Below are 16,655 nucleotides of genomic sequence, written 5' to 3'. Positions count from 1 at the left end.
TAATAATGCTCCCAACAGAATATTAAAAATAGAATCAAACATTAAAAACTTTCCTAAACAGGGCTGCCTTCAGATGTTTTCTAAAAGTCAGGTAGTTCTTAATGCTGGAAGAAACAGAGTTTGAATCCTACCTCCTTCTTTTTTTTACTAAAATTGCATAGACAGTGGCTTGTTTCCCTTTCACATTCACGAAACCGTTCATGTTGGGTCCCTCTCTTGCTTTCTGCTTGCCTTTACAGTGTCTGTCTGTGTGTCTTCCAGGCCCTGCACTGAACAGAACATTGCTGAATGTGTACTAATTTCTTTTATTTTTGTGTGACTTCCATTGTGTTCAGATTTGTGGCTGGTGTGATCAATCGTGAGCGGATCCCTACCTTTGAGCGGATGCTGTGGAGGGTGTGTCGTGGAAATGTCTTCTTGCGTCAGGCTGAAATTGAAAATCCGCTGGAGGACCCTGTGACGGTATAAGGACTGCTTTTGCAGCCGCAGGCTGCTGTGGGTTGTCGAGATGAAAGCTTGCAGCCTAACTTCTTACAGTGTGTTCTTCTTAACAAAAGCTTGACTTCTGTTGTGGATCAGGGGGAAATCATATTTTAATTGGATCTGAAATACAACTTCCTACTTGCTTTGAAGCCATTTGATAATGCCCTCATTATGTGGAGGTGTAGGATCGTGAAATTTTAAAAGTGGTCTTTTCTTTTGACAGCTTAACAATTCACTTATAGAAGTTACCTTTTATCTCAGTACCCTCAAATACATCCTCAAAAGAGTTTTATGTCAATATCCTTAAAAAGATATTCTCAGTTGAAGTTTTGACTATGTATGGTTTTAGTCCACTAAAGAAGAACATTAAGCTAGATGAATGAGCTCAAAAACCAAATGCTCTCTAAATATTGGATAGACTTGATTTAAGTACATGTTTGCTATGTCGGTGTGCTATAATAATTAAATTTGTCACATGTTTTAAAATGTAAACAAAACGGATCCTGAAACACACTGTTAAATGACACAGATGGATCTGTTTTTGTTAACTTAAACAACTAACAGTATCAACAGGGTTAGTAGTGAGGACAAATAATGGTACCCAGCCAGATGGGGGGGTAGAAATAAAAAATTATTATTATTATTATTATTATTATTATTATTATTATTATTATTAATTATACGAGGTAGTAAGTTGTATGGAGCTTGAATAATGCCAGCTACTCTAGAATTTGGGCTCAGGGGGTTACCCTAAGTCTTGGGAAATTCTTCCAGGCAGGCTTGACTCTTGGGTGTCTTGTTTGAGAAACCAAACACCAGTTACAATGAAGGTGAAATTAGGATTTGTGAAAAGTTCAGATGGGTGCGTGAGAGGCAGAAAAGAGGTCTCTCTTCCCTCCACAACACAGTTTGAAGCCCCTAATCAAGGTTTATTTTGTTCCTACCACCTGTCTACTAATGTCCAAGATAAGCAAATCTTTTCATTTTTCCTTCATTTGCATGTCTGTATATGCTGCAGAAATCAGCTGTTTGTGGGGTGGGATATATATTTTTATAGCACAGTCCCAGCTTAGGATTCAGAATGTCTTTGTCTTAGAGAAGGCAGTCGGAATCATAGCAATCATCTGCCTTCATCCTTAGCAGAGGAAAGTGTAACGGACAACAAGGTTGCACCCACCCAATGCCCCTATTCTCATCAAGGCTGCACAAAAGTTTCCTAATGGAGGTAGCCCGGTGTCTTGTTCTTGAACAAATGCAGGAAGGGGGGAAGTCGCTATCTGAGCCCAGCCAGCTGCCTGAAGAATGCACTGCTGGCCTCCCCGGAGAGTTCAAGAGTTTGGACTCTAAAGTCCACCGCATACATCAGTTCCTTTCCATTCACTCCTTTTCCTTCTGCTTGTTTACTGCAGATCACGTCCTTGTTCAGCTGCTAGGCTTATTTGCCTGGATTCTCTGGTTACATTGCAATTCCTCTTTATACCAGCCAAACTTAATTAGATAGGGTTATTAATCTCTGCTTCTCCTCCTCCCCTGCCCCCCTCAATTATTCTGCAAAAGCACAATGAGTTTACTCGATAGCCTCTCCCTGGAACATGTATGGGACCTTGCAGGGTCTGAGGTGGAACTGGATACATTTTGAAAGGCTCCCTAATGCTACAGATGTTGGCAGGCTGCTGGGTGTGTGTGTGTAGTTGAGACCCAGGAAATGGCTCCATATTAGCCTAACCCCAGAAGCTTATTCCACTGTTTAATGGCTTCTCCCTGCGTTGGTTTCCCCCCCTCTCTTCTAGGGGGACTATGTGCACAAGTCGGTGTTCATTATTTTCTTCCAAGGTGACCAGCTGAAAAACCGAGTCAAGAAGATCTGTGAAGGGTAAGCAAGTTGGAAATACGGGAGGTTCTTGGAGTTCAAGCAGCTCATTCCAAATTCATGGAGAACTGGCTTTCAAGTGGTGAGCACTCCATCATATTAGCTGTGTGGTCACTTTGTCACTGAGCAGACTGTGTGCCTTTCAGATTCCGGGCTTCTCTCTACCCCTGTCCAGAAACCCCACAGGAAAGGAAGGAAATGGCTGCTGGAGTCAACACCAGGATCGATGACCTTCAGATGGTATGAATGATGAGGGGGTGGGGAACGATCAGTTTTTCCCCCTTGGTGGTGCTCCTGAGCTCTGAATTGTTCTCTGTTGTGCTTGGTTTGCTACCCTCAGGGAAGTTTATCTTCAATTATATACTCTAATAGGGGGTGTGGTGTTCATTGATCTAAGTGGACAGATAATTTGGCTGTGAAAGCTAACTGCCAGGTGTCCCTCGAATCAGGTGTTGGTTCTGGTCCAAACCCACTCCCTCCTAAGGCTATAACTATTTCCTTAAGTATTTTTAGGCCATATCTCAGGGTAGACACCCTCACAAGGCTGCTTACAATGGTAAACAATAATAAAAATAGATAAAATAAAAACAACTATTTAAGGAGCTCCAGGTAATAGTATACATGATTCAAAATAATTTCAATTTCAGCACTGTAATACCACCAACAGGAAAAAATCAAGGTGGTATAGATAGTTTTTAAAAATCCTGCATAAAAACGTTAATACCTATCTTAGTGGGTAAAAATGCATAGAGGTGCAGCCACTGAAAATGCTATTGTGTGCCTGCCCAACCTACTTGATCTCAATACACAGGCAAGATCATGTGGATGAAGAAGGTCCTTTAGGTAACCTGGTCCCAATACTTTTCCAGTGTGCCTTGTGACACCTGACTAAGCTTCCCTGAATGAGACATCCTTTATTTCAATCTGCTTCCCTGGCTGGGTATGCAACTTTGGTAGCCTTTGTAGACTATCTCCTCCTGGGAATTGGCAGGGCAAATTTCTACTTGCTGATTCTCTTAGACCTTGGAGGTTTTTGGCACTGTAAGCTACCACATCTCATTACTTGATTTGGAGCTTCTAGTGGGCGTTCAATGCCAGCCTTGAGTTGCTTTTGGTTTCTCTGGATGATTTCAGAAAGTAACCTTCAAAGAATGCCAAGCCATCTGCTTACTGGGTATTTTGCATTCAGGGGCTGCATTAGTCTCTAGCCATTAACTCTACTGGCTAGCTTCTTGGCCCAATTCAAGGAGCTAACTTAACCTGAGATATCCTAGTCTTGCGGAGCCCCTCTTCTGCCTTGACATATCTTTCTTTAGCAAAGGCCCTACTGAAGATCCTGACATAGTACGTACTGGCATAGTACGTTGGGCTCACCATTGCCCTGAGGCAATGGGCTGCACTTCTTGTGGAGGTAACAAATGCAGCTCTGTTTAGCCCCCTGTAAAGCACTAATTGTGGTCATTTGTTGGTTTTTGGGTACTGTCAGAAGTTGGCCTTGCTATAGCTTCCAGAGTGGTTATATTGTTTTAGTCTTTTTAATAGACTTATTCTGACTATATGGTCATTTTTCAGATGTAAAGTTTTGAAGCAATCTGGTCTTTTTCACAAGAAATCTGCCAAAGTTGAGAAACTCCCCATTCAGTCTCTCCCCCCCCCCCCATACTGCATTTTTTTCTACCAAATGCCAGCAGAGGTGGGGCAGGGGTGAACATTCTCTTACTGGGAATGCAAGCAATTTGTTCTTTTGGCATACTCGGCAGGGATGCTGTGGAATATGTAGCATATGTAACTGCAACAACATGGTTGGAATTGCAGAGCTCGTGAGCAGGGGTGGTCCTGTCCACCCCCATTTTTCAGTCTTCCTCACCACTGCGTAGTTATCATTCCCTCCCTCTGCCTTCAGCTAAACATCTTGTTCTTGGGCTGGAAGGGATTTCTGGGATTGTACCATGGAGGCATGGACATGGTTGTCTGCTGTACAACAAAAAACATCTGGGGGAGGCGGGGGGAGGGAAGATAAAAAGTTTGTAGCCTGTATGGCTGCAAAAATAGGATCTGAAAATATGTGAAGTCTCAAGCTCGAGTGGGTTAAGTAAAATTTCCGTAGATGATAGGGTAGAGAATGATGAATGCCCCATTTGAGTCTCATCTTTCCTTGGTTAACCGAAAGCAGAATAAACATTGCATGTTAAGACTATGGGTAATTGCATTTATTTTAATTGGAGCACGTAATTCCCTGTTTTCGGGATGCAAAATCCGTAGTATGCACAACCACAGTCTTTGTTCCAGGCTTCCTGTATCTTCGGTAACAGCAGAATTCTCAGAATTAGACAGTGTTGGAATGCAGTTCAGCATCTCTTGAGCCTGGCCTTATGTGACACGGTCCCTCTTCCCCTTCAGGTGCTGAACCAAACCGAGGATCACCGACAGAGGGTCCTGCAGGCTGCTGCCAAGAACGTCCGTGTCTGGTTCATAAAGGTGCGCAAGATGAAGGCCATCTACCACACCCTGAACCTCTGCAACATAGATGTGACCCAGAAATGTCTCATTGCCGAAGTCTGGTGTCCCGTTGCTGATCTTGACTCCATCCAGTTCGCTCTCAGGCGGGGCACGGTAAGTACAACTCATACCACTCTGGCTCTACTGCTATGCCCTGAAAACACTGCTGGTGCACACTTCCAGTGAAAGCATCTTTATAGGCAAAACATGGGGGGGAATCCCATTGGTCTTGGAAGCAAAATCTGCTGCTTTTCCCAATAGACTCTTGGTTTTTGGATACAGGTGTCCTGAGTCAAAACAGGACTGCAGAATAGCCGTGGCTAGTTTCGTGTGTGGACACAAAGTACTGCTCTGGCCTTGACAAACGTGCTTCTTCTCCAACCCTGATATTTGTGTGGATATTTCAGTGGCAATCTATTTCTTCCCCTTTTTGTCTCCACCCTCTAAATGGGAGAAGAGCACAGTGCACTCATTTGAAATCTGTCTGACTTTGAAAACAAACTCGGCCTTTGGCCCAGATTCCTCACTTCTTTCTGAAGGGAAGAGACTTGCCTAGAATTTTTAGCCTATAACAAAAATACACCCACAGCTTGGAATCCCCTTTCTGACTCTGTAGCTTTAGGACAACTGAATTCTTCTAGTTCTGGGCTCGTTTGGATGGTGATGAGTAGATCTTTTCCACTGGGTTTTAAAAGCTCGTCTGACGCGCTGTTTGTTTTCACATAATGCACAAGACATTTTAATACATGCACACCTTCCTGCCTTAAGGCACTTGGGAGAGGGACCGGAATACATTAATTGATTTGCTGTTAGAGGCTCAGGAGCTAATCCAATGCGATCTCTCTTGCCTTCGGAAACATGCCTGATCATGTAATTTGCATCCGTCGGAAACAAAATGCAGCTGTGCAGGGAGCCTGCAGAGTGGCAACCTACAAGAGCTTTCTAAACGATTAGGAATAGTGTTGATAAGTTGATCTTGGTTTCTGCTCCACAACAAGCTAACCTCCAGTGTGTTTGTGTGTAACAGGAACACAGCGGATCCACTGTCCCCTCCATCCTGAATAGGATGCAGACCAACCAGACGCCACCCACATATAACAAGACAAACAAGTTCACCGCTGGGTTTCAGAACATCGTAGATGCCTATGGCATTGGAACCTATCGTGAGATCAATCCAGGTAATGGCGTCTGGCCTACTAAAAGCAGCCTTTCCTTCTAGCACCTGATAAATTGTTGAAGAAGCTTGATCTGTTTGTTCTCTCCGGCTTCGGCTGGGGAGGGCGGGATATAAATAAAATTATTATTATTATTATTATTATTATTATTATTATTATTATTATTATTATTGTGCATCTGCATAACCCTATGTGGAGAGGAACTGATGTTGCTTGGGGTGGGGGAGGGTTGACTCTTAGCAAATATGACTGCAGCATAGATCTCTTCACCACCACCACCACCCTCAGAAACCAAACAGATTTATGAACATAGTGAACCAAATCCATATAGGACTAAGGAAGCCATGGAGGCATGCGTCTGGAGGGGAGGCCGCCTCGAACTCCATGTAAACTGCTTCTCAGCTTCCTTCAGAGGGAGAATGGGAAGTATAATGAATAATAAAAAAGACACAAAACTTTACGGCATTTTAAGGTATGCTTGTCAATCTTCTTGAGGCATGTGATTAATAAATTAATACATAAAATAGAAAGGGAGGTATCAGCAGGCTCATGGGAAAGTCAAGATTTGTAAAAGTAGGAAAAATATTTAGGGGATCCCCCTACCCCACAAAAAACATTCCACAGTTAATTAAGGGCTGAGCATGCACAATAGGTACATAATGCTGGCTGGCAGGGTAGAACTGAGAATTGGAAAAGGATGAGGATGGCTGGAACCCTGAATAGGAACACTTCACACTGCAGTATTTTGTTGTAGCTCTCACTTGCCATGTCTAACATTCATTGTTAAATGACATCTCCATGAATTTAGTAAATCCTTTCTTGGGGAAATAGGCAGTTGTGCTAGTTCATACAGGATACATTAGCATTTGAAAAATAATTAGGTTTGAAATACATTGTCTTATCCCAAGCTAGTTAATTTCCCTTACCTCAGAAGCAGAATTGCTCCTTTGCTAACTTAACGCAGCATCTCCTTCATGAAAACTAAGCAACATCCGTAGAGCAGAAGGACAACGGTTGGGGGGGGTTTTGGTCAGAGAGAAAGAAGGCTCTGTTAGAGAGGGATCTGAGCACCGAGAAGGGGAAATGAGTGAGCTGATATGTTGGCTTACTTTTTAATCCAATTTAAATGAGTGTGAAGCTCATTTCCTTACACAAGGACTTCTGTGAAATATTGTAAAGCTGGGTGAGTGGTGGCTTTTTTCTTCAGGGCAGCATAGGCTTGTGAAAGAGAGAACGTCTAGTCTTCCGAGTCAGTTGCGCAGAGTTCAGCAGAGTGGCCAAGTAGCATCCTACAGCCCTGAGTGGTATGAAAAGAAGACATAGTAGTAGCCTGAGCAGAACAACTGTACTAAGGCTATTTAGTTAGGTGCATATAGCAGTCTACTACACAGTATAATATTATCCACTTTGATATATCTAAAGATATGGCTGATATTTGCCCAGATTTCAAGTATTCATTGCATTTACCGCCTAAACAAATTGCCAGTGAGACAATGGATTTTCAGAATGCACTAAGCCAGCTCATATAAGGAGTCCATAGGGCTAGCGGTCCAGAACTGGTCCTGGGACGCCTGCCTCTCCCAAGAGATGGGCTGCGTTGTCCATCATGCACTTACCTTCACTTGCATCCCCCCCAGCTCCATACACTATCATCACCTTCCCGTTCCTGTTTGCTGTGATGTTTGGGGATGTCGGCCACGGAATTCTCATGACGCTGTTTGGTGTGTGGATGGTGATCCGGGAGAGCCGTATCCTGTCACAGAAGAGCGACAACGAGGTATTGACGGCAACCCCCCCCCCAAAAAAAAATGGGGGCAGGTTGTGGGGTTGGGAATGAAAGTGAAAGATCAGTCTCCAGCTCCTTGTGAAGTATTTGATGCAATCTTCAATATGAAGAATTCATTGTAATCTAGAGAATAGCAAGAATTAGTGAGGTCCTTTCCTGGCAGAGTTGCGACTTTTGCAGCTTTTAATAAGCGTCCAGAGAAAAGCTTCGCCTGCTGCCATAAGGCTAGTAAGCTTTGAGAGGTACAAGAATTTGGTCTGGAGAATGGCAGGGGTGCAAATAAGCTTCACTTAATTTAGTCACAACTACTGGGAACTTGTTTGGCATTCAAATTTGAAGAAGGAAGCTTTGCACTTTCTGGTGTTTTTTTGTCTCCTTTCCCTGGGCAGAGCAGGCAGGCGTTTTCAGTAAGTCTCTGTCCGTCTGGATCAGACCTGTGGCCTCTCAAGCCCTGGAATAAGGTGGACAGAGATTTCCCTTGTCTTTGGTCACAGTGTCCTTCTCTGAGGGGTGACAGTGGTGGGGAGACAACAATGTCTTGATTATGCAACTTGTATTTTTTATCTCTCTCTCCCCCACCTGCCTCCGCCCCCAAATTCTCCTCCTCTTGTTTACTGGCCAGATGTTCAGCACCATTTTCTGCGGCCGCTACATCATTCTCCTGATGGGTTCTTTCTCCATTTATACTGGCCTGATCTATAACGACTGCTTCTCAAAGTCTCTCAATATGTTTGGCTCATCCTGGAGCGTCCGGCCAATGTTCCTGAAATCCAACTGGACGTAAGTTGATGAGATGCTCACAAAGGCACAAGGAAGGCCTGTGAAATGCTCGCTGTGAGCAGTGTGCTAATGCGGGAGGGGTGGGTGGGAAGAGGAGGACATGGCAGGGATGCAGCAGCACCTCCTGTGTGACTAGTGCATTCTCTGTGTGGAACTAAAGAACCAGAGCTGTTTCCCGCCCCCCCTCCCCTGCCCCCCAGCTGTGCCAAAGATGCACTCCACTATAGTGCCTGTGTTGTACTCCTCCAGTCATTCTTTGTTTATAGCTTTCTGCTCTCTTGCCCACAGAGAAGATCTTCTCAAGGAATATCCTAGCCTTCAGCTAAATCCTGCCATTGAGGGTGTCTTCGGCGGGGCATACCCCTTTGGCATAGATCCGGTAAGAGCACCTCCTTGCAGCTACTGTTCACGAGAGGAGCTGTTTGTTTCTTGAACAGCAAGTGTAGATCAGGGTGGTAGAGTTCTGAACTGTGCCACTTCCTCTTAAGTCTCTCTTTGGGAAACCACCATGTAAAGAACTCCCTGCATATAGTAAGCTTAGTAAACCAGGGAGGAGGCTGTGCTGAACTGTTCCCCTTCTGATGTTGCTTTATGAAGGGAGCTCTTTATGTAGGAGAGTATTTTTTTAAAAGACTGAAGGACTACAGTCCTGAATTACTCTAGTACCTCTTTCTATAGAACATCTCTGTCTCACAAATTAAGTACATAGGAAGCTGCCTCATGCAGAGTCAGACCATTGGTCGGTCTATCTTAGTACTGCCTACACTGACTGGCAGCAGCTCTCCAGGGTTTCAGGCAGGAATTTCTCCTAGCCCTACCTAGAGAAGCTGCAGGTTGAGAGCCTGGGACCTTCTGCATGAAAGGCAGATTTGCTAAGAGTCAAATGTGGCATTGCTGTAGAACGGAAGTGCCCTTGAAGTTACTCACCCCTAAAGTGCAAATTGTGTAGTCTGACATCAGGGTATATTAGTGGGCAGTAAGGTTGAGACCAAAGTTTACAGTGGGGACAGGCAGGCCTTCAATTATGTGGAGAACACAGGGGAGGGAGATCCACCCAGATCCTTGGAGTATCCTTTACACTCAAAGCCTTTCACAGAAACTGTCTTAAAGTTGTTCCTGTAGCCATGACCACACGGTTAACATTTTTAAAATTAAAAGACACACCACGCCATGCTTGGTCTCGAGGATGCTTTATAAAGTAAAAGGAATGTTCCTACGGAGAGCAGATTATTTTGGGTGTTACTGAGGATATTATGGGTCTGGGTGTACTTAGCTGTTTCACTGTTTGTCCTCTTCCTTGGTTCTGAACACACTTGGGTCTTTGCACTTTGCACTAGATCTGGAATATCGCCACCAACAAGCTGACCTTCCTCAACTCCTTCAAGATGAAGATGTCTGTCATTCTGGGCATCATCCACATGCTCTTTGGCGTCTCTCTCAGTCTGCTCAATCACATGTGAGTGTGCTCATTTTAGTTTAGTAGTCAGTAGACAGGCTGAGAAGATGCAGGACCATAGAAAGCTGCCTTATACTGAGCCCAGACCTTTGGTGTACCTAGCACAGTACGGTCTGCACTGACTGGCAGCAGCTCTCCAGGGTTGGAGACATATCTCTTGTATCCGTTGATTGAAGGCAGGGTCTTAAATTCCTTTTTTGCTTATCTTCTAGCTACTTTAAGAAACCTCTGAACATCTACCTCGGCTTTATCCCTGAAATAGTCTTCATGACATCGCTGTTTGGCTATCTGGTCATCCTCATTTTCTATAAGTGGACAGCCTACGATGCTAAGAACTCCATGGATGCACCAAGTCTTCTCATCCACTTCATCAACATGTTTCTCTTCTCCTATGATCCCAAAGAAAAGATGCTTTATAGGGGACAGGTAGGTGGTTTGGTGAGGGCAAGAGCTGTTTTGCAGAAAGCAGCGCCTTCCTTGTTCTGGCTTTAAGTGGGGGGGGGGGAATCTACTGCTGAGCTGGGAGGGGCAAGAATCCTAGAATTGGAAAGGATCCTGAGGATCATCTAGTTCAACCCCCTTCAGTGCAGAAATATGCAGCTGTCCCATATGGGGATCGAACCTGCAACCTTGGCATTTCAGCAAGAACTACTCCTTTGCAAACCACATGAAAACATGCAGAAGCTCCCATTTGTTGTGAGGTTTGTGCAGGAGCACACACATCTGTACCTGCTAGCATTCATGCAATTATTTAGAATATGAGTTTTGATTTAAGAGCAAGTTTCTAGACCCTATGGCAACAGGGAAGTGTGGGCAAGTTTTCCTGAAAGAATCTGAAAGGGTTGTTCACTCAAACGCAGGCAGGAGGGCTTAGGGAACTGGATGTGCTTGCCTGTTGGTGATAATCTCACTCGTTCATCTCTGTTCCCCACAGAAAGGGCTCCAGTGCTTCCTGGTTGTGGTAGCATTGCTGTGTGTGCCGTGGATGCTGGTTGCCAAACCTCTGGTCCTTCGCCAGCAGTACTTGCGAAGAAAGCACTTGGTGGGTGAATCTGTTTTTCCCTCTTTCCTTTGTAGGTCTTATTTGTTCAGATACTAGAGGCTTAGTCTGGATTTCTGCGACGGAGATCTGCATCCAGATGGAGCTCTGTTAGCACTTCAGTCCTAAGCATACTTTCTTAGAATGAAAACGTACTGGAATCATTGCGACTTACTTTCAGGTTTAGGATTGCAGTTTAAATCCTGCTTGCAGGCAGAGGCACAGCTGTAATTTAGCAAACAGGCAGCATCTCTCATGACCACTGGTCGCTTTCTGGATCCATCCGAAATCCTGGTTCATATGCATGCATTTGCCACCCATGGCTGGGATCCACAGAGCTGCTTTAAGTGTGCCCCAACCCACTGGGATTTTTAAAAAAAACCTTTCTTTTGACCAGCCGGCCCCTATTTCACAAAAGAGGCTTTTGAATCTCCCATTTGGTTTCAGAAGAGATTTGCCCATGTAGAGTGAGACGTTGCTGCTCAAGGGAGCATGAGCTCATGCAGCCACTTGGGAGTGAGGAACTGGTGTGGTTCTGCTGGAGGAAAATAGCCTTCCATCAGCAGAGACATTCAGAATGGTTTAGTCCTAAAACCCGTCATGCAGCTGGTGACATTAAGCTTTTAAGGACACCAACCTGCTGCTGTGATTCTCCAGAGACGTGGCGGCTGTGGTGTTCTTGTGGCAAGCTGTTAAAGATGCAACAGCCCTTCAAATTGCAGCTCGGTTAAAGACGCTCCCTCTTCCTTCTCTGACCATCTCATCTCCCCATGACCCCTCCATTCGTCTCCCTTCTTTTCTCTTTGTTTTTCTCCTCCTTTTCCCCTTTTCTTTCCTTCCATTCGCTATCAGGAAGGGCAGCCCGTGGAACCCCCTGTCAGCCCAGCCCAGAGTCCGCAGGCAGTAGAGGCAGCGGCGGCTGCAACAGTGAGTGGATTAAAAGATGCCAAAAGGATGCACATGGCGAGAACGGGAGGTGCCCAGGGGCCTTGGAAAGTATCTGCCCCGAGGAGGAGGAACGGCACAGCGGCCCTTTCCTCGGAAAGATACGTTCCAAGAAATCTCATTCTTTCCAAACCCTACACTCACGTGCTCAGGGGACACAATGCAACCATATAATGTGGTTGGATTTCAAACTTTGGTGTGTATGCCCAAGGGTCTCCTGCAGTTGTGCTTGGCAGAGGACTCTAGGCAGTGCTCAAGGGTGTGCTGCCCTCATTTCCTTGGAGTGCTGTCCGGGTTTGTTGGGGCCAGCCGCCTTTCTTCACAAACTGAGTTGTATGTGCGCATGTCTTGGGATGCACCCAACTCTCCTCTGAGGATGCACACTGCAGGGGAAATTGGCAAGGATGGACAACGCTGCCTTATGGGCAGCTTCCTTGTCATTATAAATGTTAATTGTGGAACTCCTGCTAAGTGTCTAAGGAACCTCAGAGTTCCTGGGGCACACAGTTTGAAAACCACGGTTGCAGCACAAAGAGATTCTTCGCCCTAGTGTGTGTATGTGGGGGGAAGCCCCCTCTTTCCAGATGCCAAGGCCCTTGGCTTTTGCATAGCTGCCACTTCTGTGGCTTTCCTCCCCTCCCTTTCTTCACAGTCTTCCCCAGGATTTTTGTCTCTCGAGTACGTTTTTAATTTGCATCCCATGTTTTCAGAGTGCCATAATTGGTGGTGTTTCTCAGCAGTGCCATCCCTTCTGAGTTCATGTCTCTGGCCTTCACCAGTTTCTTGCTGCCTGCTAGCTAATGGTCGCTTTGGGAATCCTTGTGGCAGTGCACTGAGTTGCCGGCTGCCCACTTCAGTGCTGTTCTTAATTGCGCCCACAACTCTCTGTGCCGTTGTGACAGTTGTAGCCTACCTACCGACGATTACTGGAGAGCAAAACAGCTGTTTGCATTTCGGTATGCTGTTGCACTCCAGAAAGTCTTCTGCAGTCGGTTGAATGGCATGCCAGGTTTTTGGAACAAAGCACGTGATTAGTGCTGTGAAATTGGGGTGTGGTATTTAGCAGTTAACCCGGCAAAAAAAGTTGTGTGTTCTACAGTCTTGCTGCGAGAACATGGAATTTGCTGCTCACGAAAAATCTGGTAACTTCAGAATTTCTTGCTTTCATGTGGGAAATGGTTTTAACCCTCAAGGCTACAAAGGTGGGTTGAAGAACATAGGACCAGAAAGCCCATTAGCCCAGCATTCTTTCCAGATGCCTCTTGGAGCTGGCATGCTTGAACCCGAAGCTGATAACCTTCTCAACATCTGGTATTCAGAGGTATACTGCCTCTGAGTGTGGGCGTCCCATTTGACTTTCAAGTAACTATCTGTGAAATCGGAAGCCAATGGGATGGGAATATCGCTAGGGCGAGGGTTTCTAGTGCAGCCTGCAGATTCCACAGTATGTCCCGTTAGACTAATAATAATAATAATAATAATTTTTATTTATACCCTGTCCTCCCCAGCCAAGGCCGGGCTCAGTGCGGCTTACAAGCAATAATAAAAACAAGTTGAATAATTACAACTTAAAAACAAAACAAAAACAAAAACAAAATTAAAATACAACATTTAAATATTGAAACATTAAAATATTAAAATGTAGCCTCATCGCAGGAGGAGATGGAAAGGAAAAAAGAAAGAGAGGGAGGGAATCAAATTGGCTTCAAGCCAAAGGCCAGGTGGAACAACTCTGTCTTACAGGCTCTGCGGAAAGATATCAGATCCTGCAGGGCCCTGGTCTCATGAGGCAGAGCATTCCACCAGGCCGGAGCCAGTGTTGAAAAGGCCCTGGGCTCTGGTTGAAGCTAATCTAACTTCCTTAGGTCCCGGGACCACTAGGGTGTTGCTATTTATGGACCTTGAGGTTCTCCGTGGGGCATACCGGGAGAGGCGGTCCCGTAGGTACGAGGGTCCTAGGTCCTAGACTTAGAAACAATATGGGTTTCCTTTTTGCCAATTTTTTATAGAATATATCAAATCTATTTCTGAAAGCAAATGGTGTACACACAGACAGATCTATGTTCTTTTTTTTAAAAAAAATACTGATTAATCGACATTACAAAGAATCCATTATGGACTTATCAAAGTAAGTTGCCTTTAATCTAGTTATTAATGTATTCCTTCCTAGCATCTGATGAAAGCTGCAGACATTGGAGAGTATCAAATGGCTGAATGTATGCCCCAAAAAGGAGTGTCTTGGCCTGGCCAGGCCTCCCCATGTAAGGACAGGTCTGGTCTTCCCTGCTTGTGTTGTCGAAGAGCCAGACAGTGTCAGCCATAGCCAGCAGCAGAGTTCAGGAGGCTTTGCGTCCATTTCTTCACTTGCTAACAGATTATTTATTTCATAGGCCACTGATTGCATCTTTCTCTAGGGAATATTGTGAGAGTTCTTGCTGATGTTGCAAACATACAGCCTTTTTTTTAAAAAAAAAGCATTTGAGATTCTTGATTCCTGGTTCTCCTTCTCTCACTTCTCTCTCCCCACCCCTCCAGTCCCTAACCCCTAGTTTCCCATTTTGAGAGGTCCAGTGTCTGGTAAGCTCTCTACTTTAGACTAATGTTGTTGCGCCAGCTTTTGCTGCCTTTGGATTCGTAGCAGTACAAGCTTAGGCTGTTCCGAAGAAGGAGGAGCCCTGGAAAACAGACCAAAGCATGCTCTAGTAGCCAAAACACTTTAACAAATTGCTCAGTTCTTGATGCTCAAAAGTGCTGGAAACCCATAATTTGTTGTACTGGTACCCATAAGGCAAGTCTCTCTCTCTCTCTCTCTCTCTCTCTCTCTCTCTCTCTCTCTCATATGGTAGGGCCAGTTCTGCTAATGGCCCTGCATGCCAATTCCATACTAAAACATGAACCGATTGTGTGTCTCCTCTTGTTTTCTCCTCTGTTGTCTGCTTTAGGGGACACTCAATTTTGGTGGGATCCGTGTGGGCAATGGCCCAACTGAAGAAGATGCAGAGATAATACAGCACGACCAGCTCTCAACCCATTCAGAGGAGGGGGAGGAGGTAAGACCTCCCGTTCTTTCTTTGTACAACATACTTTCATTTGGGAGATGTTACAAGAAGGGGTGGACCTTTTATGACTCTCCTTACATATATTACCAGATCAGGCCAGGCCTGTATCCATTTACCCTCTCTTGCAGCTGACATTTACTCAAACTAGCCAAAGCAGACTGCTTGGAAACTGTGTTGCCCCAGTAACTGTTTTTCTTAAGACTAGGGAAGCTCAGTTTGACACTTGGGAACACTTCCTGTAGTGTCTTTGTTCTGGCACTTGGAAAAATCTGTGGGCAGCCCCCTTCAAAAGGTGGTTGTAATAAGCTGAGGCTGTGTCTTAAGTTCTCAATAGTTTGTGGGGGACAGGGGTCCCTTTCAAGGTGGATAGTAAAGACTTCAGGTCAGATTTGAGGGTCTGTTACAATCTCCTGGCTTCCCCATGGGAAATATCTGAATGGGCTGCATCACTGCTGCCCTTGTTTCAAAGAGAACTGAACAAGGCATCTTCCATTCCGTTTGCTTGTCTGCATGGGAGAAGGTCTTCTGATTTTTCCAGGCAGACCACTATGTCTCAGGGTGGTGGGAGGGTGCATCTTAGCTGTGCAGGCTCTTGTTATCCACTATTTGAAGAGAGCATCCTTGTACACTACCTTTGTGTACAAGGCAATCTTACTGAGATGGCTTATAGCCCTGAAACATTAATATAAACTCAAGCATACAGGATCTCTGGTTATAGTTGGTGATGTGGCAGTTCAAAATGTAAGCCAGTGGAGCAGTGTAATGGATCTTGGCCCTGTCCTGAGGGCTGCTGTCCTAACACAGGTTTTAGCCTTCATATAAAATGAGCATTCTCAGGGTTGCTGGAAAGCAGTTTTAAGTTCTGAGAATAGGCATTGCCATTGGTGCAAATGTATGAACCTGCCATATCTTGAATCAGACTGTTCCACTTTGCCTTAGTGCTGTCTACTTTTGATTGACAGTGTCTCTCCAGAGTGTTAGGAAGTCTTTCCTAGCTCTACTTCCTGAGATCCTTTGGAGAATCCCTTGGAGATGCCAGGGATTAAATGCGGGTCCTTAATGCATGCAGAGTGTGTGCTCTTAACTTTGAGCTTTGACACACACACCCCTACAATGCTTGGTACACTACAAGCTTTCAGAGTTTTTCACAACTGGTACACAAGAAGCACTGTAAAACTAGACTAATATCCCTCAAATTGTGGTGATAGGGCTGAAACTGAGAGCTGATGGTTTGGCAAATCAGTCTTGGCCTTCTCTCCCGTGGGGAGAAGTCACAGTTGTTACCAAGGCAAAATGAAGTGGAATGCTGCAACAGCAATGATAGAGCACAGTTGCATTTTAGGATATTGCACTGAAAGAGGATATGCTCTTGTGTTATCAAATGATGCATGACCAAACCAAATATTCCCTTGTGTTTTCAAGCCTGCCGTGGAGGAGGTGGTAAGCCTGTAGCCAGTTTCTCTGTCTGTCTTTATCCAGATCATTGCTCCCATCACTGTAAGCCATTTTGTAGAATTAGGCATATTTGCATCTGTGACTTGAAATTCTTTCTTCATCTTTTCA

At 44.9% G+C, this 16,655-nt stretch overlaps 1 protein-coding gene across 18 annotated transcripts in view; it reads left to right on the top strand.

Annotated features, from left to right (window-relative positions):
- ATP6V0A1 (ATPase H+ transporting V0 subunit a1) overlaps positions 1–16,655 on the top strand; it is a 42,629-nt gene that overhangs the window by 13,586 nt on the left and 12,388 nt on the right. For 7 of the 18 annotated variants that reach the window (XM_083708669.1, XM_083708674.1, XM_083708675.1 and 4 more), the window contains exons 7-18: positions 336–462; positions 2,274–2,356; positions 2,500–2,593; positions 4,754–4,966; positions 5,880–6,030; positions 7,665–7,804; positions 8,436–8,593; positions 8,882–8,972; positions 9,931–10,049; positions 10,262–10,475; positions 10,984–11,091; positions 14,976–15,083. In XM_083708669.1, the coding sequence (XP_083564795.1) occupies positions 336–462; positions 2,274–2,356; positions 2,500–2,593; positions 4,754–4,966; positions 5,880–6,030; positions 7,665–7,804; positions 8,436–8,593; positions 8,882–8,972; positions 9,931–10,049; positions 10,262–10,475; positions 10,984–11,091; positions 14,976–15,083 (1,606 nt within the window). Of the gene's footprint in view, positions 1–335; positions 463–2,273; positions 2,357–2,499; positions 2,594–4,753; positions 4,967–5,879; positions 6,031–7,664; positions 7,805–8,435; positions 8,594–8,881; positions 8,973–9,930; positions 10,050–10,261; positions 10,476–10,983; positions 11,092–11,940; positions 12,016–14,975; positions 15,084–16,514; positions 16,533–16,655 lie in introns of all 18 variants that reach the window. The other 11 variants (XM_083708668.1, XM_083708682.1, XM_083708683.1 and 8 more) reach the window with 3 other exon arrangements.

This window comes from Podarcis gaigeae (genome assembly GCF_964106915.1).
Source record: "Podarcis gaigeae genome assembly, chromosome: 13".
NCBI lineage: Eukaryota > Metazoa > Chordata > Lepidosauria > Squamata > Lacertidae > Podarcis > Podarcis gaigeae.
The sequence above is the reverse complement of the archived record's forward strand: the minus strand, read 5'-3'. Positions and strand labels throughout refer to the sequence as shown.